The sequence below is a fragment of the Zonotrichia albicollis genome, chromosome 6 (assembly GCF_047830755.1).
Source record: "Zonotrichia albicollis isolate bZonAlb1 chromosome 6, bZonAlb1.hap1, whole genome shotgun sequence".
Taxonomy (NCBI): domain Eukaryota; kingdom Metazoa; phylum Chordata; class Aves; order Passeriformes; family Passerellidae; genus Zonotrichia; species Zonotrichia albicollis.
In genome coordinates this window covers 59,657,562-59,677,867 of record NC_133824.1, presented here as the reverse complement: position 1 = coordinate 59,677,867, position 20,306 = coordinate 59,657,562, and the positions used below count along the sequence as shown (strand labels likewise).

The 20,306-nt window shown below is 43.8% G+C and overlaps 2 protein-coding genes across 4 annotated transcripts in view; one reads left to right on the top strand and one right to left on the bottom strand.

Annotated features, from left to right (window-relative positions):
* The window catches only part of EXOC5 (exocyst complex component 5), a 28,791-nt gene extending 21,979 nt beyond the window's left edge, over positions 1-6,812 (bottom strand). Inside the window, exons 1-2 of one of the 2 annotated variants that reach the window (XM_074544001.1) lie at positions 6,632-6,812; positions 2,063-2,154 (exon numbers count right to left, since the gene is read on the bottom strand). In XM_074544001.1, coding sequence (XP_074400102.1) covers positions 2,063-2,154; positions 6,632-6,658 — 119 coding nt within the window. In that variant the 5' untranslated portion in view covers positions 6,659-6,812. The remainder of the gene's footprint in view (positions 1-2,062; positions 2,155-6,631) is intronic. The other variant, XM_074544002.1, reaches the window with a different exon arrangement.
* AP5M1 (adaptor related protein complex 5 subunit mu 1) lies at positions 6,810-18,895 on the top strand. 2 transcript variants are annotated; one of them, XM_074544003.1, is made up of 9 exons: positions 6,810-6,984; positions 7,713-7,826; positions 12,673-13,318; positions 15,504-15,731; positions 16,208-16,347; positions 17,062-17,147; positions 17,243-17,358; positions 17,600-17,696; positions 18,718-18,895. In XM_074544003.1, exons 1-9 carry the CDS (start codon positions 6,917-6,919, stop codon positions 18,798-18,800), a joined length of 1,578 nt encoding a protein of 525 aa, XP_074400104.1. In that variant the 5' UTR covers positions 6,810-6,916; the 3' UTR covers positions 18,801-18,895. The 2 variants fall into 2 exon arrangements, with proteins under 2 accessions (XP_074400104.1, XP_074400105.1); XM_074544004.1 differs by lacking the exon at positions 7,713-7,826 and having other exon boundaries at positions 6,811-6,984.
* The last annotated feature ends 1,411 nt before the right edge of the window (positions 18,896-20,306 follow it).

The following is a 20,306-nucleotide window of genomic DNA, read 5'->3' as shown; positions in this document are numbered from 1 at the left end:
ATTTTGTTTAAAATTACAACACCCTAGTGTACCACTCTATGACAACATAAAAACTCTGTGCATGGTGGGCCAAAGGAAAGAGGAACACCAAAATATTAATCCCTCAAGAATATGGCTCTGCCACAGATACAGAAATCCCTACATCCCCATCTTCCCTAAATAAGAAAAATGGAAATCATTGGGAAATCATTTCATAGGCAAAGAAAGCTGAGGCAACTACATCCCTTCATTGTAAGGGATACAGCAGAAAAATATTCTCTACATGTTACTGAAAAGTTGGAAATCAGCATTACAATGAGTAATTATGAATAAGTAACTGATACAGGATAATTTCATAATATTGTTCTGATTTCACTTCTTCCTACACCCATTTTAGAGGGTTTTTCTGCCCTTTCCCATCTTGAACTTTTCTTTCAGACTCACATTTTACTCCTCCCAATCACAGCACATCTGAATGCATTCTTGAATTCCCTCTGTTTTCATTCCATTCTCAACATCTCTCTTTCTCATTAATTTTGTCCATTCTGTCCCATTTCTGTCATATTTTCAGCTCTTATTTTCTAAATCTCCCAGTCACTGGTCACAGAATGGATTCTCCACAGCCATAAAGCTCATGGTAAGAACTGAAAACATCTGAAACATTTCAGAATTTTGCTGTCCAGGTTTAATGTCAGAAGAGGCTTTCAGCCCAGTCAGTTACTTGAGGGCACAACTTAAAGAAAACTGGACTGAGGCAAATGTTGGTGACTCCTCTCCCTCACTCCCTGCTTGCCAGAGGCCCAAGAGCAATCTGCACAATTGCAGCAGATTCCACAGAAAGCCACAAGGAACACATCTGAGTTTACAGAAGTACATTGAAAATCAAATTTAAACAGCAGTGACACAAAGCATTCTTTCAAACAAAAGCCTAGAGAAATGCAGGCAGTCTCTATTAATTTTAACAAACTGATTCAGGCTGGGGTTTGTTTTTTAAACAGGTCTTGTGGCAACTCTTCACTTAATTCAGCAGCACTGCTCAGTATATTGAGAAAGGAAAGAAGCAGAAGAGGCAGCTGCTGCTCAGGTTCACAGATGAGAAATAAAAACTCCAATACTCTTTCTAGCAGAAAACAGAAAAGAAAAAAATAGACACCAAAATCTATTTCTTTTTCAATATTAATTTCTTTTTCAATATTAATTTTTGGCTCCCTGCCCAATACTAGAAGATGCCACAAGAAAAATATTTGCTGTTGGTTTTCACCTGCTTGTCCTGAAGAATATCTGGGAGGAAGTTGCCTCGCAGAAGTTCACACAAGCAAACCAGCAGAAATACAGAAAATCTGTTCAATTAAGTAGGAATTTGTGCAAATCATGAACCACCCTAATGTATACACTGGGCACAAGCACAGGGAAAGAGCTCCAGGGAATAATGTTGTGCATTTCCAGGCTTCTTCCTGCTTCCATCACACCAGGCCTCAGACTGAATGTCAAGAGTTCAGCATCTTGCTAGAAATTCAACAATATCCTTTTTCTCCTCAGATGCCTCCAGAGAGGCAGAGTGCTCCAGAAGAAATGTCCTTTGACTGTGTCAGGTTCATTTGCTGACATTTTAGTCAGTCAGATCAGTTTATCATGAGATCTCATCCCCAGAGCTGCCTCTCTTGCTGTTCTACCTTTTTGTGCCTTTTATTTACAAATTACTGTGTCTTAAAACAAGGCAGCTCAGGAAACTAAAGTAAGGAACTCATTAAATTGGCTTAAATATCATAGCAGTGATATTTTGCTTGAATCCAGCAACTGTCTTGCAGGCAGAAACAATATCAATTCTCCTTCATTCAAAAGGTCTCAATCAGAAAGCGACTTTCCCTACTCATTACTGAATAATTAGTTCTGAATAATTGGCTCATGGTCACAAATGTTAACAATTTTCCCATATGAAAATCTTGGACACACAACACTTATCATTTACCACTACATACAGATTTGTGTGGAATAAATATATTGAATATATGTGGAATAAAACAGTACAATCAGAGATACATCCACTTTGACCATTGTGCAATTTGATTTGTTTTTTTTTTACCTTTTGGGATCGAAAGCTTCTCCACCTCTGGAACCTCCCCCAGGTGTTCTCCATGCCAGTCGTTCAATGTATTCATCTGCCACAAAAGGCTCCTGGCCACAGAAGAAAATCAAGAAAATCCCTTTACAAAGTGCCACAGCAGGCTGCTCCTTCAGCAGGTGCTCACACCTCATTTGGAAAGTGTTTAGAAGCTTTGCTATAATCAAAAGTACAGTGCTGGCAATTACTCCATCACCTCTTGGGCTCACAAATTTATTGTTGAGAACACAGCTTTTAATATGATGAGTTGGAAGATTAAGTTTAGATATTATCAGGCTGGTTGCAAAGATTGTGCTGCAGGTCTGTGAAGAGCTGGCTGTAAATGACATTATTTGCAGCTGAGTTTGTGGCTTGTCATTCCAAAGTGCCTGATTTTGAGAGGTTACACCACCCTGAGCCAGCCATCAGCAAAACATCAGAGAATTCATCTGCCCACAAAAATGATGAGGCAAAATAAGGAGGTTTTTATAGTTGTTCAACTCTGTCACACCATGGCATCACACACAGAACTGACCAAAAAAACCCAGCCCAAAAATCCCAGCATCCCACTGGATGCAAACCAAGTGCAGCTGCAGAAACAGAGCAGGCAAAAATGAGGAAAAAAGGCATAAAAACAGAGGATGAATTTGATTTCTACAAGTAGAAAAAACAGGGCATGAGTGATACTAAAACTCAAGGTTACACATAATATTTGCTGGTTCTTCCATAAAACACCACTCAGGGATTAAGAGTTAAGATTATTTCTCCACCCAACAACATTTTCTGAAGGCAGAGGCCTCATTTATAAACCCAAGACCTCCAATTTTAGCTGGCTTAACACTTACACCAGCTGAAACATTTCATCATATAGTTAATACTAAATTACTCTAAACACAGTCCAATTTCTATCATTAATAAAAATATAATATTTATCACTTCAGCAGCAGTGATTAGGTGCTAACATCAGCACTTGTAAGACCAGTAAGAAAAGTACTCTCACAACCCCCAGGATTTTATAGAAAGCTTTTGAATTATAAGAAACAACAGTTCTAAAAGTGTGAAACAACCCAAAACAGAGCTGGGAGTGGCTCTGGCTAATAGGAGTATTTGGTGAAACAACTGAATATGCCACCACTGCTTTTGGTAAAATTTGGATTAAAAAATGAAAATAGTAAAAAATAAACAGATCTCAACAGGTATTACATTGGTTACTGTATCACTATGTTTGAAACTTTGTCACAAGGAATAAGGAAGGAAAAACCAGCATTACAGAGTTAGTTTTGAAAGTAAAACCAAGGGCTGAAAAGCAAATATTGCCTGTTCAAGGTCTGTCTCCCCAGAAACAAATTGTGCCCTATCCAGTCCGAACCAGCCACTAACCAGGAAGATAAAATATTTTAAATATACTTTGTTACACACTAAATCCTGACAGACCCGGCAGAAATTTTATCACTCAGTAACTCCTCATGCACAGACTGACTCAAGTTGTGCTCAGCCCCCTTGGCTAAAATTCAAAAATAACTGGTTGATCCCACATAAAAACAATTTCCCTGCAAGTCTCTCATCTCTTGAACCAGGTCCTTCCTGATACACAAGGTGAAGTTTCCTCTGCAAGAATCCTTTTCATCAAAGCCACAATGTCAGGTTTTCATGCCAAGTGTTAATTCCCTCCTTATGCCACCTGGGTGTCTAAAAGTTTGGAACACTTTTGGAATTTAATTCTAGGTGAAATGAGTCATTCAGAGCAGTAGCATTCCCTTAGGGGAGGCCTCCAGCTCCCCAATTACCTCAGGGCTCCTTGCAGGACTCCTCCTTTATATGAAAATCCACATTTTTTCCTCTGAATCCTGTAATTCAACTGAGGCACCACTCTGGTTACAAGGATACCACAGCCAAGTGTGCAAGAACCCTGAATAAAGGTTTTACTGACACTCTGTGTGTGCAGATAACATTTGCTACACTTCTCCCTTCTGAAAGATAATTCACCCCCACACATATAATGGCTTTGAATATGTTTTAATTTTTGTAAAAAAACATTCAAAGTTTTTCTGCAAGCCTCTTCTCCTAAGGAAATCTGATTTAGATACCTCAGAAGGCCAAAAAATATTATAATGTCCATCTTTTTTCACCCATCATGCCTCTACAAACATCTAAATATTCCTTGGGTGCACTTTCATAGGAAATACCTATTCTTCCAAGAACATTTAAACAGGAGATCTGTCCTTCAGTTTTTTAATAATATAAGTACTGTTGTATATTATTTAATAAATATTAACTGGAGTGGATATTATGTGCAGGATATCAATCAAGGAAGAAATAAAATGAGCTTTTTCTTCCAATTTTCCACAAAGGATGTGCTAAAAATAATCTACTTGATTTATAAGGAACACATGAAGTTCAACAGTGTCTTTCTAAGACATGATTTTCCAGGTTCCACTGCAGATCCAGAAATTTTTACTTTAGTTTGCACCTTCCACACACATTTGCTTTTTAAAATGCTATCTTGATAGCAGGGTTACTCACAGCTGACAGCCTAACTCCTGTTTTAAGTCCCCTATCCTGTTCTGCAGAACTTGCTGAAAATCAGCTGTTACAAATGTCATTTGCAAGTCCTTTGCCTGTTATCAGATGAGCCCCAACAGTCAATTTCTCCAGCTTTGAACTTCCCTCGGGTTCCAGATGAATTAACGTGATCCCATCCATTCAGCCAATACTCCTGATTTAATAAGAGATATGCCTGAAGTGGGTCATAACCTGGTTTGATCTGGTGTTTACAAATGAAACTACACTGGACACAGCCAGATTAAAAACCAGTTTAGAAGTATCCACTATTAAGTTATGTGAGGAAGAATTCAGTCCATGTTGTGCACATTTTCAGCACAGATTCTGCTACACAATTTCCCATATCTGTACTGAAATTTACTTAAATCACACACTCATGAAAATATGGTAATGAAATTTCAACCTCAGAAGACAGCTTAGGGGTACTCCCATAACAAGCACATTTTTATGTTCTTATATAAAATTTCAAACTAACCAAGTAGGCAACATTAAATTAGTGGACATCAACAAAAACTCTCTTGCCTTTGGAATGAAACAGAAGTGAAAGCAGGAGAGACAGAAATACTGAATTCCATGCTGGAAAAACAAAATTTCTAGCCCCAAACTTCAGGCAAAAGTCTCACCTAATTTGCAATTTCATGCTTATTGCTATTGCAAAATGGAAAAAGTTGTTGCACGACCCAAAGCAGCCAAAACACACAGTTTTCTTTCCATATTCAAATTACCTCACACTCAACACCCCACAAACACCAGAATGGCACTGTCATCGTGCTGGGAAACCAAGGGGCTCCTAGAGTGGTGCAGGGAGGGTACAAAACCTGGCATCCAGCTACAGGAACACAGTATTTTAGTCCTGCCATTTTTTAAAGCTATGCAAACCAAAAGAAGTGAGTCATAACACTCGTGTGCCATCACAATGATTCACAAATTCAAATGCACACAATGCATTTACACGAAGCCCAGATGTAGGAACTGCCAGAGAAACAGGAAGACCCTTTCCTGAAGGCTGGGCAGAGTGAGTCCCAGTGACAAACCAGCAGAACAACCAGCTCTTGAGTGACTTGGAGAGCACATACAGGACACCTGGGGATGGCACCATGTCCCTGTGGAGAGGAATGGGGACACCACACATTTTCTGCTTATCACATGTCACATCATGAGAGCTCACGGCCCAGGCCAGAGGCTGAGACCACAGAATCACAGAAGGGTTTGGGTTGGAAGAGACCTCAAAGATCATCCTGTTCCATCCCCTGCCATGGGCATGGACACCTTCCACTATCCCAGGTTGCTCCAAGCCCTGTCCAACCTGGCCTTGGGCACTTCCAGGGATCCAGGGGCAGCCACAGCTTTGCTGTGCCAGGGCCTCACCACCCTCACAGTCGAGAGAGTGATATCATTCTTCCTAATATCTAACCTAAACCTGCTCTCTTCAGTTTGAAGCCATTCCCCCTGTCCTGTCACTACACATTCCCGTAAAAAGTCTCCTGTCCATCTTTCTTGCAGGCTCCCTTCAGGAGGGGAGATGATCCTTGTACGTCTCTTCCACCTTAGGGCATTCTGTAATTCCAGGGGAAGAATGTGACAGACTCCTGCTATTCTTGCCCTGCTCTGCGTGGCCTTGGCTGAGCCATTCTCCTTCCTCACTTCCACCGCGGGTAAAGGGAGGGCAAAGTCATTTCTTTATTCCATCCCAGCCCCACTGACACCGCCGTGCCGGGGTCAGACCAGGGGGTGCCTTCAGCAGAGGGATCGCGGGGCCGGGCCTGGCGTGGCCCTGTCACCCGCCCGCTGCCGGCACCCGGCAGCCGGCCGGGAGAGAGGCCCTGCAGCGGGGCACGGCGGGCACCGCACCCGCGGGGCGGCACCGGGGCTGCCCCGCTTCCCCAGCCCCACAACCGCCCGCCCTTCCCCGGGGAGAGGCCGCCGCATCCCCTCAGCCAGCCCAGCCGGCCCGGCCAGCGCCGCCCAGCCCGCGGGGCCCGCACCCACCTCGAAGAGCTCGGCCGTGGTGGCCATGGCCGCAGGGAGGGAGGGAAGGAGGGCGGCGGCCCCTCAGCGCCCCTTCGCCGCCGCCGCCCCGCCGCTGCCGCCCATTGTGTCCCCCGCCCCGGCAGCAGCAGCGGCGGCCGCGGCGCCGCCTCCGCCCGCCGGAAATGGGGCTGCGCCGGGCGGTCACGGCGCGGCCGCGGCTCCTCCCCGGCTGCCATCGGCACCGGCGGCATCACCGCCACCACCGCCACCATCGGCACCGGCGGCACCGGCGGCACCGGCGGCATGGCCCTGCGGGCGCTGTGGCTCCTCAGGCACGACCCTGCGGCCGGCGGCGCCGTGCTCTTCTCCAGGTAGCGACGGTACCGGGCACGGCGGGCTGGGCAGGTCCCGGGGGCCTGGGTGATCCTGGGGGCACCGGGTGCTCTTGGGGGTCCGGGTGCTGTGGAGGGAACCGGGCGCCTTGCGGAGAGCCCCCTCAGGGGGCGCGGATGTTCCCGAGGGGAATCGGGTGCACTGGGGGTCTGGATGCTCTGGAGGAAATCCTGATGTTCTGGGGGTCTGGGTATCCTGGAGGAAATCCTGGTGTTCTAGGGGTCGGGATGCTCTGAAGGAAATCCTGGTGTTCCGTGGGGGGTTCGGATGCTCTGGATGTCCTGGAGGAAATCTTGATGTTCTAAGGGGATCGGGTGCTCTGGGAGTCTGGATGCCGGGAAGGAAATCCTGATGTTCTGGGGGTCTGGGTCTCCTAGAGGAAATCTTGGTGCCCTGGGGGGGTTCGGATGCTGTAGGGGTCTGGAAGCCGTGGAGGAAATCCTGGTGCCCTGGGGGGTTCGGGGGGTCTGGGGATATGGGTGTCCTGGAGAAAATCTTGGTGTTCTGGGGGATTTGGATGCTGTAGGGGTCTGGAAGCCCTGGAGGAAATCCTGGTGCTCTGGGGGTCTGGATGCTCTAAAGGAAATCCTGGTGCCCTGGGGGGTTCAGAGGGTCTGGGTGTCCTGGGGGACACTGCTGCCCTGTGAGGCAGATGCAAAAACACCAAAACCATCTGATACTGAACAAATCCCTGCTCTTGTCCCAGTGCTGCTGGATGCTGTGCTTTTCTGACTCCGATTTTCCAAAGTTCAGAATCAGGATCACATAATGTGCTTTTAACTAAATATGGCAGCTTTTTCACAGCTTCTGCATTTTGCACGTGAGTTTCCTTGCTCTGTTCCTCTTTCTTTTTTGTCACTGTGAACATTTTGCCCAGCTCTTCTCCTTCCTAACATGGTAAAGGACAAGGCAATGATTGTGAAATACTGTCAGATTAACAAAATGGGCAAAACAGAAAGCATATATTATTGCTTGTATTTTACTTATATTCTCTTCATATTGTTCTATAGCTGCACTTAAAATAGAGTTTCAGACAGAAATTCAGCTTTCTATTTGATATTAATTTTTTGCATATAAATACTTTTTTTTTATTATTGGAGGACTTTTATGTTATTGAACACTAAAGAGTCCTCCAAAGGAACAGTTTTTATTTAGAATTCTTGCAGGTATAAAGGAAGACTTTGGGCTAGGCAGGTTACTTTTGATGGGCTGGCAAGATTTGTTATCCCTTTTTTTTTTATTTTTGTGACTTTAGAGAAATCCAGACAGTGACAAGAAAAATAACTGAGGCTAGGGAAAGTTTGTGGGGAAAAAAATAACAACCAAGAAAAAAGTAAGTAGACTATCTTCCATCTTCAGGTGCAGACAGATCTCTCCATTGGACACTCCTCTGATTGTTTTAGGATTAGTATTATGGTCCTTGTATTACCTACAGGACTAGAGATGAGGCCTCCCCTCTACAAACACAGATAAAGAGAAAGCCTTGTCCCCAAAACCTCGAGAGTGTAATCACCACGGAGCAGGGGGGTGGTGACAGCGGTGTCTGAAGTGACTTGTCACACAGTGAGCGCCCGAGACAAGGAGTGGCACTCCTTTGAAAAGGGCAAACCATCCTCGATGCTTCAAGTGATTTCCAGACTTAGATCTTTCAAGTTCCCAGAGGAAATAATAGGGCTGTGGAAGCCCCAAGTTTATCCTCCTAACTGACCTTAAATTCAACAAAGCACGCAGACAATACAAAGAATGCCCGGATCACATGGAAACTGTTGGTTTCAGGACTTAGGCACTCAGCTGGAGATACGTGAGCCCTGATCTTTGACCTCAGGGAAGACATCAGGGACATCAAAGCATTCCCCCCCTCCTTTTTTTTTTTTTTTTTTTGAGCTGATCATAACTTAATTCAGGCAACAAGGACGGTCTCTCTCTTGAGTCACCGAAGCTCATTCATCCCTGGAAACTTTCATCTCTTTTTTTTTTAAGTTGGCATCACTTTCTAGAAGGGAATACTGAAAAACTGGGATTTGAAGGGCTAACTAATGATCTAATGACCTAGCTGGTAAAATTCAGTGGGAGGAGGAGGAGGCTGCTGTGGTGTGGGGACAGCTTCAGCAAATGGAGCAGAGAGACTGGGACTTGACTAAGACTGAAATATCTCCTCTTCCCTTGTTTTGGAAATGTTGGCCAAAAATAAGAGCTGCTCACCAAGGTTACACATAGCCTCTTATCAACACCCTGGCTCTGCAAAGCCTCATAAATTTTAGAGCTGGAAACCCACTTTGTTTCTTTGCTCTCCAGAATAAAATGTGAGACCACAGGGAGGTTTTGCTGTCATCTGTATCCTGTTTACAAATTGTGTAGCTCTGGCTTTGCTCTGTCTATGTTTGCTTTTCCCTTACCAAAAAAAAAAAAAATAAAACAACCCCAAAAGCCCTTGATGCCTGACTAGGAATGAAAAAAAAAAAAAAAGCACAGTCACTGAAAATAAGCCTGAGGAAGTTTAGCTGCCTGCAGCTACTCAGTTAAGAGAAGATGATGTAGGTGGGACTTAGAGGGCACAGGATAAGATCCATGGGAGTGCTCAGGAGCAGGAGGGAAGTGCTGCAGATGGAGGTCACAGATATAACAAAGTCCCACACTGCTGGGGTTGCAAGTTTAGGAAGCAGGCTGTCAGTGTGTCCTTAAAAAGATGTAAAAAAATGACACCAACTGAGGGCCTTTATATATCTGTGCAGTTTTTTTATTCCACGTTGGCATGCAAGCATCGCTCTGAGTGCAAACAAACATCTGAGAACATCTGCTACAAGATGATCCATAAAGTGATTTAATTTTGTGTGTGTGACCTGTGAGGGGCACTTTAAAGGGTCTGTGGATAGCTATTGAGGGAATCCACAAAACAGAATGTAGGAAAACCAGACTTCATGTAAGAGACAGTCAGGAGAGTCTGCAGTTCCAAATCAGGGCAAAACCAGTGCATTCATGGAAGTAATTTTTTTTTCTTTTCTCAGTTATCTATTAAAAGACAATCCTCAGTTCCTTTTGATGGATTAAGGTTACCTTGAAAACAAATTCATCCCACTCCCCTTTAAAAAACAATACTGCTGCAGGACAAAAAAATCCCAGATATAGTTTTAAACAGTTAATGTGATATTCCTCAAATATTATCTCTAGAAAATTTGAAATGAAATATATGTTTTGGTACAATATAGCAATTCTAAATTGTACAAAGCCTCTGTCCATGACATTATCATTACATCTTATATACTTGATAAAATGAAATGATGAAAAAGTCATAAAGCTTTTAAGTCATATATATTGCATGTGCAGGGTGGAATTATTATTATTATTGTTATTATTATTGGTATTGGTATTATTGTTATAGCAAAAAAGCTGTAGCACTAGTACACTCTATCTAAGCAAAAAGCTGTTGTAGTTGCATTTTTTTTACATAGCACATAATTTTCTTAAATATCTGACAACTTGTCTTCAGTGTGATCTCACCTCTTAGAAATATTTTGAAGTTCTGCTCTGGTGGGAGTCATTCCTTAGTGTCATACAAAAATCCTGTTTTGTGTGGCAGTCAGCATAGATGGACAGATTCACATTTTATTTTAAAAAATAGGTGTTTACTCATGTGAATGTATTTACTCAAAGTTTAGACTTGCTAGAAAGAATCCTAACTATTCATGGAATGGTTTTATTGACAGTAATTCGTGTTCTGACCCCATCACTGCTTCTATCAAGTTGCTGCAGGCTTCCATGTACACGAGGTTATTTTCAGGCCCAGCAGGTTTTGGGGAGTTGTTTGAACAATGAAGAGAAACCCAATATCAGAAATCCCAAGATTTTCATCATGCTTTTGCAGCCAGAAGAGGGCTTGGGAGGTTCTGCCCTGGAAAACTGTTTTGGGGTGATATTTTGGGTGGCCCAAAGGCACTTTCTGGGTTTTGCCCCTCTCCTTGGGACCCCAGGGTACTCCCCTGATGGGGGAAGCCCTCCTGTGACAGTTCTGTGCCAGGACAGAGAGATGCACCAGACTTTTTGGGTCTCCAGCTTGTTGTTTATTGTTATCTTATCAACATTTCTGGCACACCATCTACATCAGACTTAGCACCACAAAATGGCCACAGGTGTACAGTTTCAAGATCTTTTAAAGTTGTTTCATCCAATTAACTCTTCAAATGTACTTTATTTCCACCTTTCTACCAATAACTCATCCCTTGTCTGTCCATGTAATCTCTGCACTATGGCTTTCCTCACCCAATCATCCTGTGCCACCAGCACTGCAGAAAATGGAGTAGATGAAGAAGAAAAAACCTGAAACAAGGCCCAAAATCCTCCCTCTTGCTTCCTATCTACTTCCATACTAAAAAACCCCAAAACCTACATTTCTCATCCTGTGACAATCTACACTATTCTCTATTATCTGTTTCACACTCTGGTAGACTCTAGTCTATCCCAAAGTCTTGGAATCCTTCTCCATGGGCAGAGGTTAAAGGCAGTGCTTCTGTGGGAGTCAGGACCCCTGAGAGCAGACAGAAATATTCCCTGTGCCCTGGGCTCCAGCAGCACATGGCACTGAGCTGCAGTGCTTCTCTGGGAGTCTGTCAGAGCCAGGAGATTCCTCTGAGGGAATCTCTGCCCAGGGGGCTCAGAGACCTCAGCACAGAGCCCAAGAGCCCTGTGCCTTTCATCTTGACCCATGGAAAAAATTACCAACCTTACATGAAGATTTGCAAGCCACAAAAGTTTAAGTAGAATAATTGTTATTCTGGGTGAAAAACATATTTTTGAGGTTTTTAGAATGGGGGCTTGGGGTCCCAAGATGGAGGAATTTGGGCGTGCCTTGTCCTTTTTCCTTCTTCTTCTTGGCCTTCATCTTCTGGATGATGTTGGCACTTTTAGATTGGTTTAGAGTAGAAGCTCACTGTCTAACACAGGTGATGGGTATTGAGAATTTATGGTAAATAATGTATGTGACAGTGTTTGCAGGGGTCTGAGGATGAGGGAAGAGAAGAGGATCTGACTCCATGTTTCAGAAGGCTTGATTTGTTATTTTATCATATATATTATATTAAAACTATACTAAAAGGATAGAAGAAAGGATTTAATCAGAAGGCCGGCTAAGAGTAGCAAAAGAAAGAATGAATAACAAAGGTTTGTGTCTTGGAAAGAGAGTCTGAGCCAGCTGACTGTGATTGGCCATTAATTAGAAACAACCACATGAGACCACAGAGACAATCACAGATGCACCTGTTGCATCCCACAGCAGCAGATAATCAATGTTTACATTTTGTTCCTGAGGCCTTCCAGCTTCTCAGGTGAAAAAATCCTAAGGAAAGGATTTTTCATAAAGGATGTCTGTGACAAATGTACGCGTAGTTTTTAGTATAAAAAGACAACACCACCTCTGAGGTGGGCAGTGTGCCTCAGCCCAACCTGCCAGACAGACCTTGGGGAGTTGGAGAAAGAATGTTATAGATAAAAAATAATAAACAACTTTGAGAATGAGAACAGGAGAATTCTGACTCCTCCTTCAACTGCTGGGCTGGGAAAAGAGGCTTGTGCGTATCTCAGAGTCACTCCAAGAGGAGTCAGGACCCGTCACAGCAGACAGAGGAACATTCCCTGTGCCCTGGGTTCCAACAGCTCCAATTCCCTCCCCGCAGGCGCTACCCCACGGTGGAGCTGCGCGCCGAGACCTTCAACGGCTCCGCGCGCGTCCCCATCCCCTCGGACAGCGCCTTCCTCAAGGCCCTGCTCCTGGAGCTGAAGCTGGAGGACGAGCACCTCTTTGTGGAGCACAGGGACACCTGCACCAGGATCAGCCACTCCTGCGTGCACTCCGTGCCCACCGCCGCCGGCGAGCTCTGGCCCGTGCTGGCCTTCCACAAGAGCGGCCTCATCTACGCCTGCGTGCCGCTGGTGGAGGGCAGCCTGGAGCCGCGGCCGGCCCTGCTCACCGTCACAGGGCTCTCCCAGGGACTGGCTCTGCTGCTGGGCATCATGGACTACGTCTCTCCCAGCCGCAAAAACGAGGCCGAGCTGAGCAGCAAGGTGGGGCAGCTCCGGACTCTGCTGATCCAGGCCTGTCCCCTGGGCACCCCCCTGAACACCAACATCCGCAGCCTCAGCAGCTCCTTCGAGGACATCCAGGAGATGCCTGCGGACAAGGAGCAGCCAGCCTGGAGATCCAGCAGCTACAAGGGCAAACCCCAGGTCAATGTCTGCATCGCTGAGAAGGTCAAGTGTATGCAGTATGACCAGAGGGATGCGGTGGACACGTGGCAAGTTTATGGAGCTGTGAACTGCAAGGTTTGTTGCATGGCTTTGCAAGGGTTCCTCAGGGTGAGAGAGATAGACGAGAATCTTGCTTCATGATCAGAAGGCTGGATTGATTAATTTATGATATGTAATACATTATGACTCTACTAAAAGGAATAGAGAGAAAAGTTCAGAAGCTCCTAAGCTTAGAATAGGAATAGAATAAACGAGAGCTCTCTGTGAATCTGTCCCAGAGAGCTTGGTCCTGATTGGCCCTTAATTGTAAACATGGAACATGGGCCAATCATAGGTGCACCTGCTATATTCCACAGCAGCAGATAATAATTGTTTACATTCTTCTTCTGGGGCCTCAGCTTCCCAGAAGAGGAAAAAATCCCAAAGAAAGGATTTTTATGAAAAAATGTTGGTGACAAAGGTGAGAGCATTTGATGTGCATAGTTATTGTGCAAAATAAATACTCATTTTGTGCAAAATAAATACTCATTTGTGGTGATCTTTAAGGTACCTTCCAAACCAAACCGTTCTGGGATTTTACAGTGAAAACCACTGTCACATACAAACCATCCAGAATAATTATACAAGCAGTTTCTTTTACCAGGTTCTTTATCAACTGTTCTTATGTCATGAAACACCAACTTTTGTGGGATCGTTTACATCATTTGATGTTAAATGATGTATTGAATTGAAAATTTTCCCAATTTTTGTTGTCTGAGTCACATTCAGGAGTTACTGGTACCTTTGACTGTAGGAGGATAGAGTATAAGAAAATAAAGATAATGTAGAAGGTTATCTTACCCCTAAGGAGTTGCAGCTGGGCCAATTATCCAAGATTGGGAACAGGCCACAGCTGTAGCCAATGAGAAAAAGAGTAGGTTGGCTGGTTGAGAAGGAACTGGAGTCAGTTGGTTGCTTTGTGAAGAAGAAAGAGTCATTGCTCTGAGACACTGCCCACGAGAAACACCAAGGTATGAAACTTTTGTGATAAGGACACAGCAGCATGGAACCCCATGTGCTGGGGTGTGACTGCTTGGCCACACTGCCCTTACTTTAAATAAAGCACTGAAATGCCTGAATTAGACAAAATATATCCAGGCTAAGATGTCTAAATGGCTTCTACAAGTGTCTTTACATAAGCATTTTAATTATTTTTCCTACCAAATGAAAGTTTAATTTTCTGTCATTCCTTATGCTGCTACAACAACATTTTGATCCCACAAATGTTGGTGTTTCATGACATAAGAACATTTGATAAAGAACCTGGAGAAAGAAACTGGTTGTATAATTATTCTGGATGGTTTGTATGTGACAGTGGTTTTCATTGTAGAATCCTAGAATGCTTTGGATTGGAAGGGACCTTAAAGATCCTCTCATTCCAACTCCCTGCCATGGACAAGGGACACCTTCCACTAGACCAGGTTGCTCCAAACCCTGTCCAGCCTGGCCTTGGACACTTCCAGGGATGGGCTTCCCTGGACATTGTTTAATATTAAAATAAGTCATTGTTTAATATTGCAAACTGGGGACTATTTACTCAATACATCCATAATAGTTATAAAATATATTAAAATTTGTAACTGTAATTTGTACAGTCATTCATTCTTTGTTCTGAATTGTGCTTAGGAAGCACACAATATTATCTTGGCACACTGTATTTGGAACTGCCAGTGTTTTGCAAGGAGAGAGACCTGCTAATAAAGTGGGCATTTAATTATTTGCATGCAGTGGGAATCTCATCTCCAGAGGAGGCCAACCAAAATGCTGCACTCCAAAGGCTGGGTCGTTTCCCTCCTGCCATGCTGGTAGGGACTGTGTGGGTGAGCAGCTTCCTGCTCTCAGAGGGACAATTCCCAGGTCACTTTGCAGGGTGGGTGCATGGCCCTATGCAGAAAGAAAGCTCAGGTGTGATCATGGCCTGCTGGGGATGGGACAAGGGACACTCTGCTGTGACAGAGCTGGCAGGGAACCACAGAGGCCATCCAGAACATGCTGGAATCCATTAAGTGGATGTTGTGAAAACAGCCTAATTAATTAAATTGTCAGCAAGTGAGTGAGACTGATGTCTTAGTACTGGTGGTTAGTACTAATGATCGAAGCCAGCTGAAAATTGGTAGGGATTTCATTTATTTTTAATGCTAAAAATGTGATTTATTTTTGAACATCTCACTGTGACTCCATTCAGGTATTCTAGAATAATGTCTTGAGTCCTTTTGCCCAGTGTGACATCGAGGGATGTGCACCAAACGTCACCCTGAGCCTGACGCTGCCCAGCAACGCTCCCCCGCTCCAGGACATCGTGGTCCATCACTGTGTCACCTCCGTGGACCCTGCCATGCTGCTGTCCACCAGTGCTGAGCCCCTGCACGACTCTGTGTACAATGGGCCCTACAAATTCCCTTTCATTCCTCCTTCAGATTCCTTTGACCTGTGCTACTACACTTCCCAGGTAACAGCACACTCCCAACTAACATTTCTGTGAGTGTTCAAACAGAAATGAAAACACCTGTGTGGGCATCAAGCCCACATGGGCATGCTGGAGTGAGTTTGAGTCCAATATAGATAATAAAACATTATATAAAATGGGTTTTATGTAATATACTGCTTGGAAGGCACTTAAGGATTTGAGTTGTCTGAGTCATGTTCAGGAGTTACTGATCTCTTTGCTTGGCAATGCTGCTCTTACTTTAAATCAGCCACTTAAATGCTTGAATTAGGCAAATTCAATATCAGCCTGATATCCAGGCTGAAATGTCAAGTGCATGCCCCCCAAGTCTCTGTTATCACAAGCAGCCTGCAGAGTTTAGCACAGTCACTAATTAATGTTTGGGGTCTTTTTTAAACTACTTTATCAATGAACACTGTATAACTGATCTTGTGGTGATGGTGTTAATATATCTTGAGAATGAATATAGTTTTTCCCAGGTTCCTGTTCCACCAATTTTGGGATGTTACCAGCTCGTTGAAGAGAGATCACAGATAAAAATAACAGTTAACTTAAAGCTCCATGAAAGCATAAAGAATTCTTTTGAGTACTGTGAAGCTCGTATACCTTTCTTCAACAGGTAAGAATAAAGAAAACCTAAATAAATTTCTTCCATTTCTCTGTTATCTTCCCAAAATGAACTTGTCAGGGCTCAATATAACAGATTATGCACCATCAGGGTGCTACCAGTGAACACCAACCTTGGTGAAATGAGGTGGAATACAGAATTATGCCAGAATATTTGATGACATTCCCAACACTTAGTTTCTCATCCTGTTTCCCTGTTGTATCTTCTCACATGAAACACTGCCACAATCCCCCAGGTGGATTAAGCTGGAGATCACTTCCAGCTCAGGGTTACCTGTTCCTTAAGACTGCTAATCCTAGCTGCAGATCAGCTTATCAAAAATATAGTTATTTCAAATTAAAACGATAGTTTTCATCTAAGCCTCTCTGACAGCTGCCACGACCGTGCTGCCACCTAATTATCATGAAAATTCAAAGATGGGATGATACAAAGTTGCTGATGCTGATCATAGTGTTAGTAAAGCACTATCAGTGAACTAAAACATCAACAGCTCCTTTATGATTACTGGGCTGAGAGCACAGTGATTTCCTCCTGCTCTGTAATTTCTTCTCATAAATTAGCAGTGTGCTCAGATAGGTGTGATTGGTCTGTATGCACATAAATAACATCTGTCAGCATTTCCTGGCTTTCTGTAACAAAACAGGCATTAACAAATGCTGAATGATAGTGATTGCAGTGGTTTTGTTTCTCCTCTCTCCCATGCAGGGGCCCCATTGCTCAGTTAGAGCACAAAGTCAGTTATGGCCAGCTGGATTTGTTCAGGGAGAAAAGCCTCCTGGTTTGGGTCATTGGTAAGGACCTGCCCTCTGTGACTGCCCTTCCAGCTCCTTCTCTGCAGCCTGGGCACAGCTGTGGGACATCTAATGGATGCTGTCTCTGCCTTTAGGACAGAAGTTCCCCAAATCTTTGGAGGTTTCCCTGACTGGAACTCTGTCTTTTGGCACCGCGGGCAAAGAGCACCCGACTGATTATGTGTGCACTGGGAACACTGCTTATGTCAAAGTAAGTCACAGGCTCTGGGAAAAGAGGCCTCAGTAGCCAATTCTTATTGTCTTCAATTGAAGATACATTGATTTAAAATCTCACATTCTCAGCATGGATTTTTGTTTCCCTGCCTAGAGGATTTGACATCTTGTCACTTTGGAGTACCCTTGCACACGCAGAGCATGTGACACAGATTGCCAGATTTGCACAGCAAGGGTGAAAATGTGCATCTGATTGTGTTTTCCCTCTCTTTCTGTAGCTGTATTTTAGGATCCCAGACTTCACACTTACTGGATGTTACGTAGACCAGCATTCTGTTCAGATCTTTGTTCCAGGGAAGCCCAAAATTACTGCATGTGAGTTGCTAAAATTGAATTGAAGTTATAAACTGACTAAAGTTATAAACTGAAGTTATCAGTGACTAAAATTACATAACTAAAGTTGGGCTTTTGTTCTCTGCTTTTGAGTTGGTTTTTTTTTGGTGATGTTTAAAGCATCCCTGGAGTAGGGACAGGCCTCTCCCTTTGAAATGAGTTCTCTTACAAAGTCAGCCTCTCTCTCCCTCTGCCCTGTGCTGGTTCCTGTGCTCTCCATAATGGCAGAACTTTTTTGGAATGATCCTCCCTAACCTGGCCCCTTGTTTAGGACACCTTTGTCAGAGACATTTCAGGTGGGTTGGCAGTAGCCAGGTACAGAGCTCTGCTGCTGCATGCAAGGTGACACTGCTGCTGTCAATGTCACTACACCATCACCTCTTGGTGGATGTGGCTCTACACAGAATGTGTGAAGCATAGCCCAAATCTGCTTTTTGTTAACACATGAGCACTGCCAAGCCTGCACCAAAAATACCCTAAATGGCACACAGAAAGCACTCATTAAACCTGAGCAGCTCTGCCTGATGGAAGCATTTTTATTTGTAGCTGTCTCTCTCTGCTGCAACTCCTGCCAGTCATGGTGGCAGAACTCAGTAAATGCCTTTTGAAAAGCATGGTCTACACTGTTAATTTTGTGACAGGTCACACTCAGCCCTAAATTGTAACACAGAAAAAGCAGCATTTTCATGTTTTATATTGAGTGTGCAATTTATATTCATTGAACAAAATCCAAGCCATCCACCTGCTTTTGACTTAACCTCTGTTTGAATTTTAAGCTCATGACTGATACATTAGTAAAGGTAATTGAAGCTGAGACTTTAAATGTCTCATTATCAGAAACGATTTTCAAATAATAGTAAGAGTCTTACAGTTTAAAGAGGCCATTATACCTTTTCTGTAAACTGGTAAGGATGGATTAGTAGTCACTTAACTTGGATGAAGGAATGTCTGATTGTGAGGCACCCTGTAATGCTTATTTTTCTTGCCTGTTTTTTCCCTTTAGCCCGGGAATTGATTTCTTCTGATTACTACATCTGGAATTCCAAAGCACCAGCACCTATGGTATTCAAACCCTTACTGGACTAATGTACTTGGGAATAATTTAAATATTTAAACAAAGCACAGTGTTAATAAGATTTATGTCATGATGCAGTAAAATAAATGTTCTTTAGCACTTTTGCTTTCCTTGTGTTCTTAAAAATTTCTGCTGGTGGAAAATGAGAGGTCACTTGTCTTAAAAACATGAGTTGGGTTTAAATGGTTGAGTTCTGGATGACAGCCCAGAGAGGACAATTTGAAATGTACTTGCTGTGGTTGGTTTTACTTTCCCTTCTAACTTTAACTGGTGGTACAAAATATGTCCCTGGTGTTACAGGTACAGACATTGAGATTCCCAGTTAATTCACTGGTTTCCCATTGCAGGATGGGAAAGGTTTCAGCATCCTATTCCTGTCCTGGAGTCATAAGAATCTCATCAAATTCCAGAGTCAGAACAGTTCAAAGCAGAAGTTGTGTTATTTTTACAAGATGTGTACAGAATACACTCCAGTCAATAATTCACAAGGATTGTCAAGAGGAGCAATATGGCATCAGCAGCACTTCTGAAAGTGGAGGCAATTTTAATGAAGGAATCTTTATTGCCTCTGCCAGCAGAAGTGGTGAGTTCCCTGGCACACATGCCTGTGAGCTGCTTGCTCTGGAAGCAGGGGTATGAACTGGGTTTTCCAGCTCACAAAACTGGTTCTGAGGAGGCAAAATCAGCTAAATTTGCTGGAGGTTCCAGAAACCTTCACTGAGCTGTTTTTCCTGGAAAAGTAGATGGAAAAAGGTCTCAATTTACAGATGCAAACCTCTAATTTTGAGATCTGCAGGAACACAGGAAATGGACTTCAGGAGAGTCACCAGGAAATGTGCAGATTCTGAAGGGCTGGTGAGGAGGTGCCAGAACCTGGAGAGCAGCACAAAAGCAGAGGATGCTGATTCCTAACAGAGCTGCTCCTGCCCTGCCTCGTGTTCACTCTGCTCTGTGGGGTAACTCAGATCAGGGATTGTGCAAGGAGGGAAGTTTTGAGCTATAATCTGAAAAATACTTAGATTGATAGAACAATGTGATGGCTTGGTAAATGTTCTAGAGGGTGGAGATGCTGTTGAGCTGAAACTGCTGTGCAAACTTAGAGCTGAGCTTGTTTCACACTGGTGATGTGTCTGTTTTGTTTAGCAGCAAAGTGAGTTTGTGATTTTGCCCAGGGCCCTGCTGGAGTTGTCCACATGCCTGGACACCACAGTGTGAGTGGGGAGAGGAGCTCTCTCTGCTGGAAGGGTTTAGAGCCTGTTCTGGACACCAGGCCACAGGGTTTGGCTTCCACCTACCCATGAGAAAGGTAGGAGCTCTGCTCTGCACAGCAGCACTGCAGGAATGGCTTTTCTTACTCAAACAGCCCCCAGTAAATTCTGGGAAGCAATGGCACTGCCTAAATTAGTGATATTTTAAGAGATCCTTTGCACTTAATAAAAAGGGATTCTTCTAAATCCTGATCCTTTGTGTTTCCCCTCTTGCCCATGTCTCTGTCATGCTTAGGGGAGTTGAGGTGC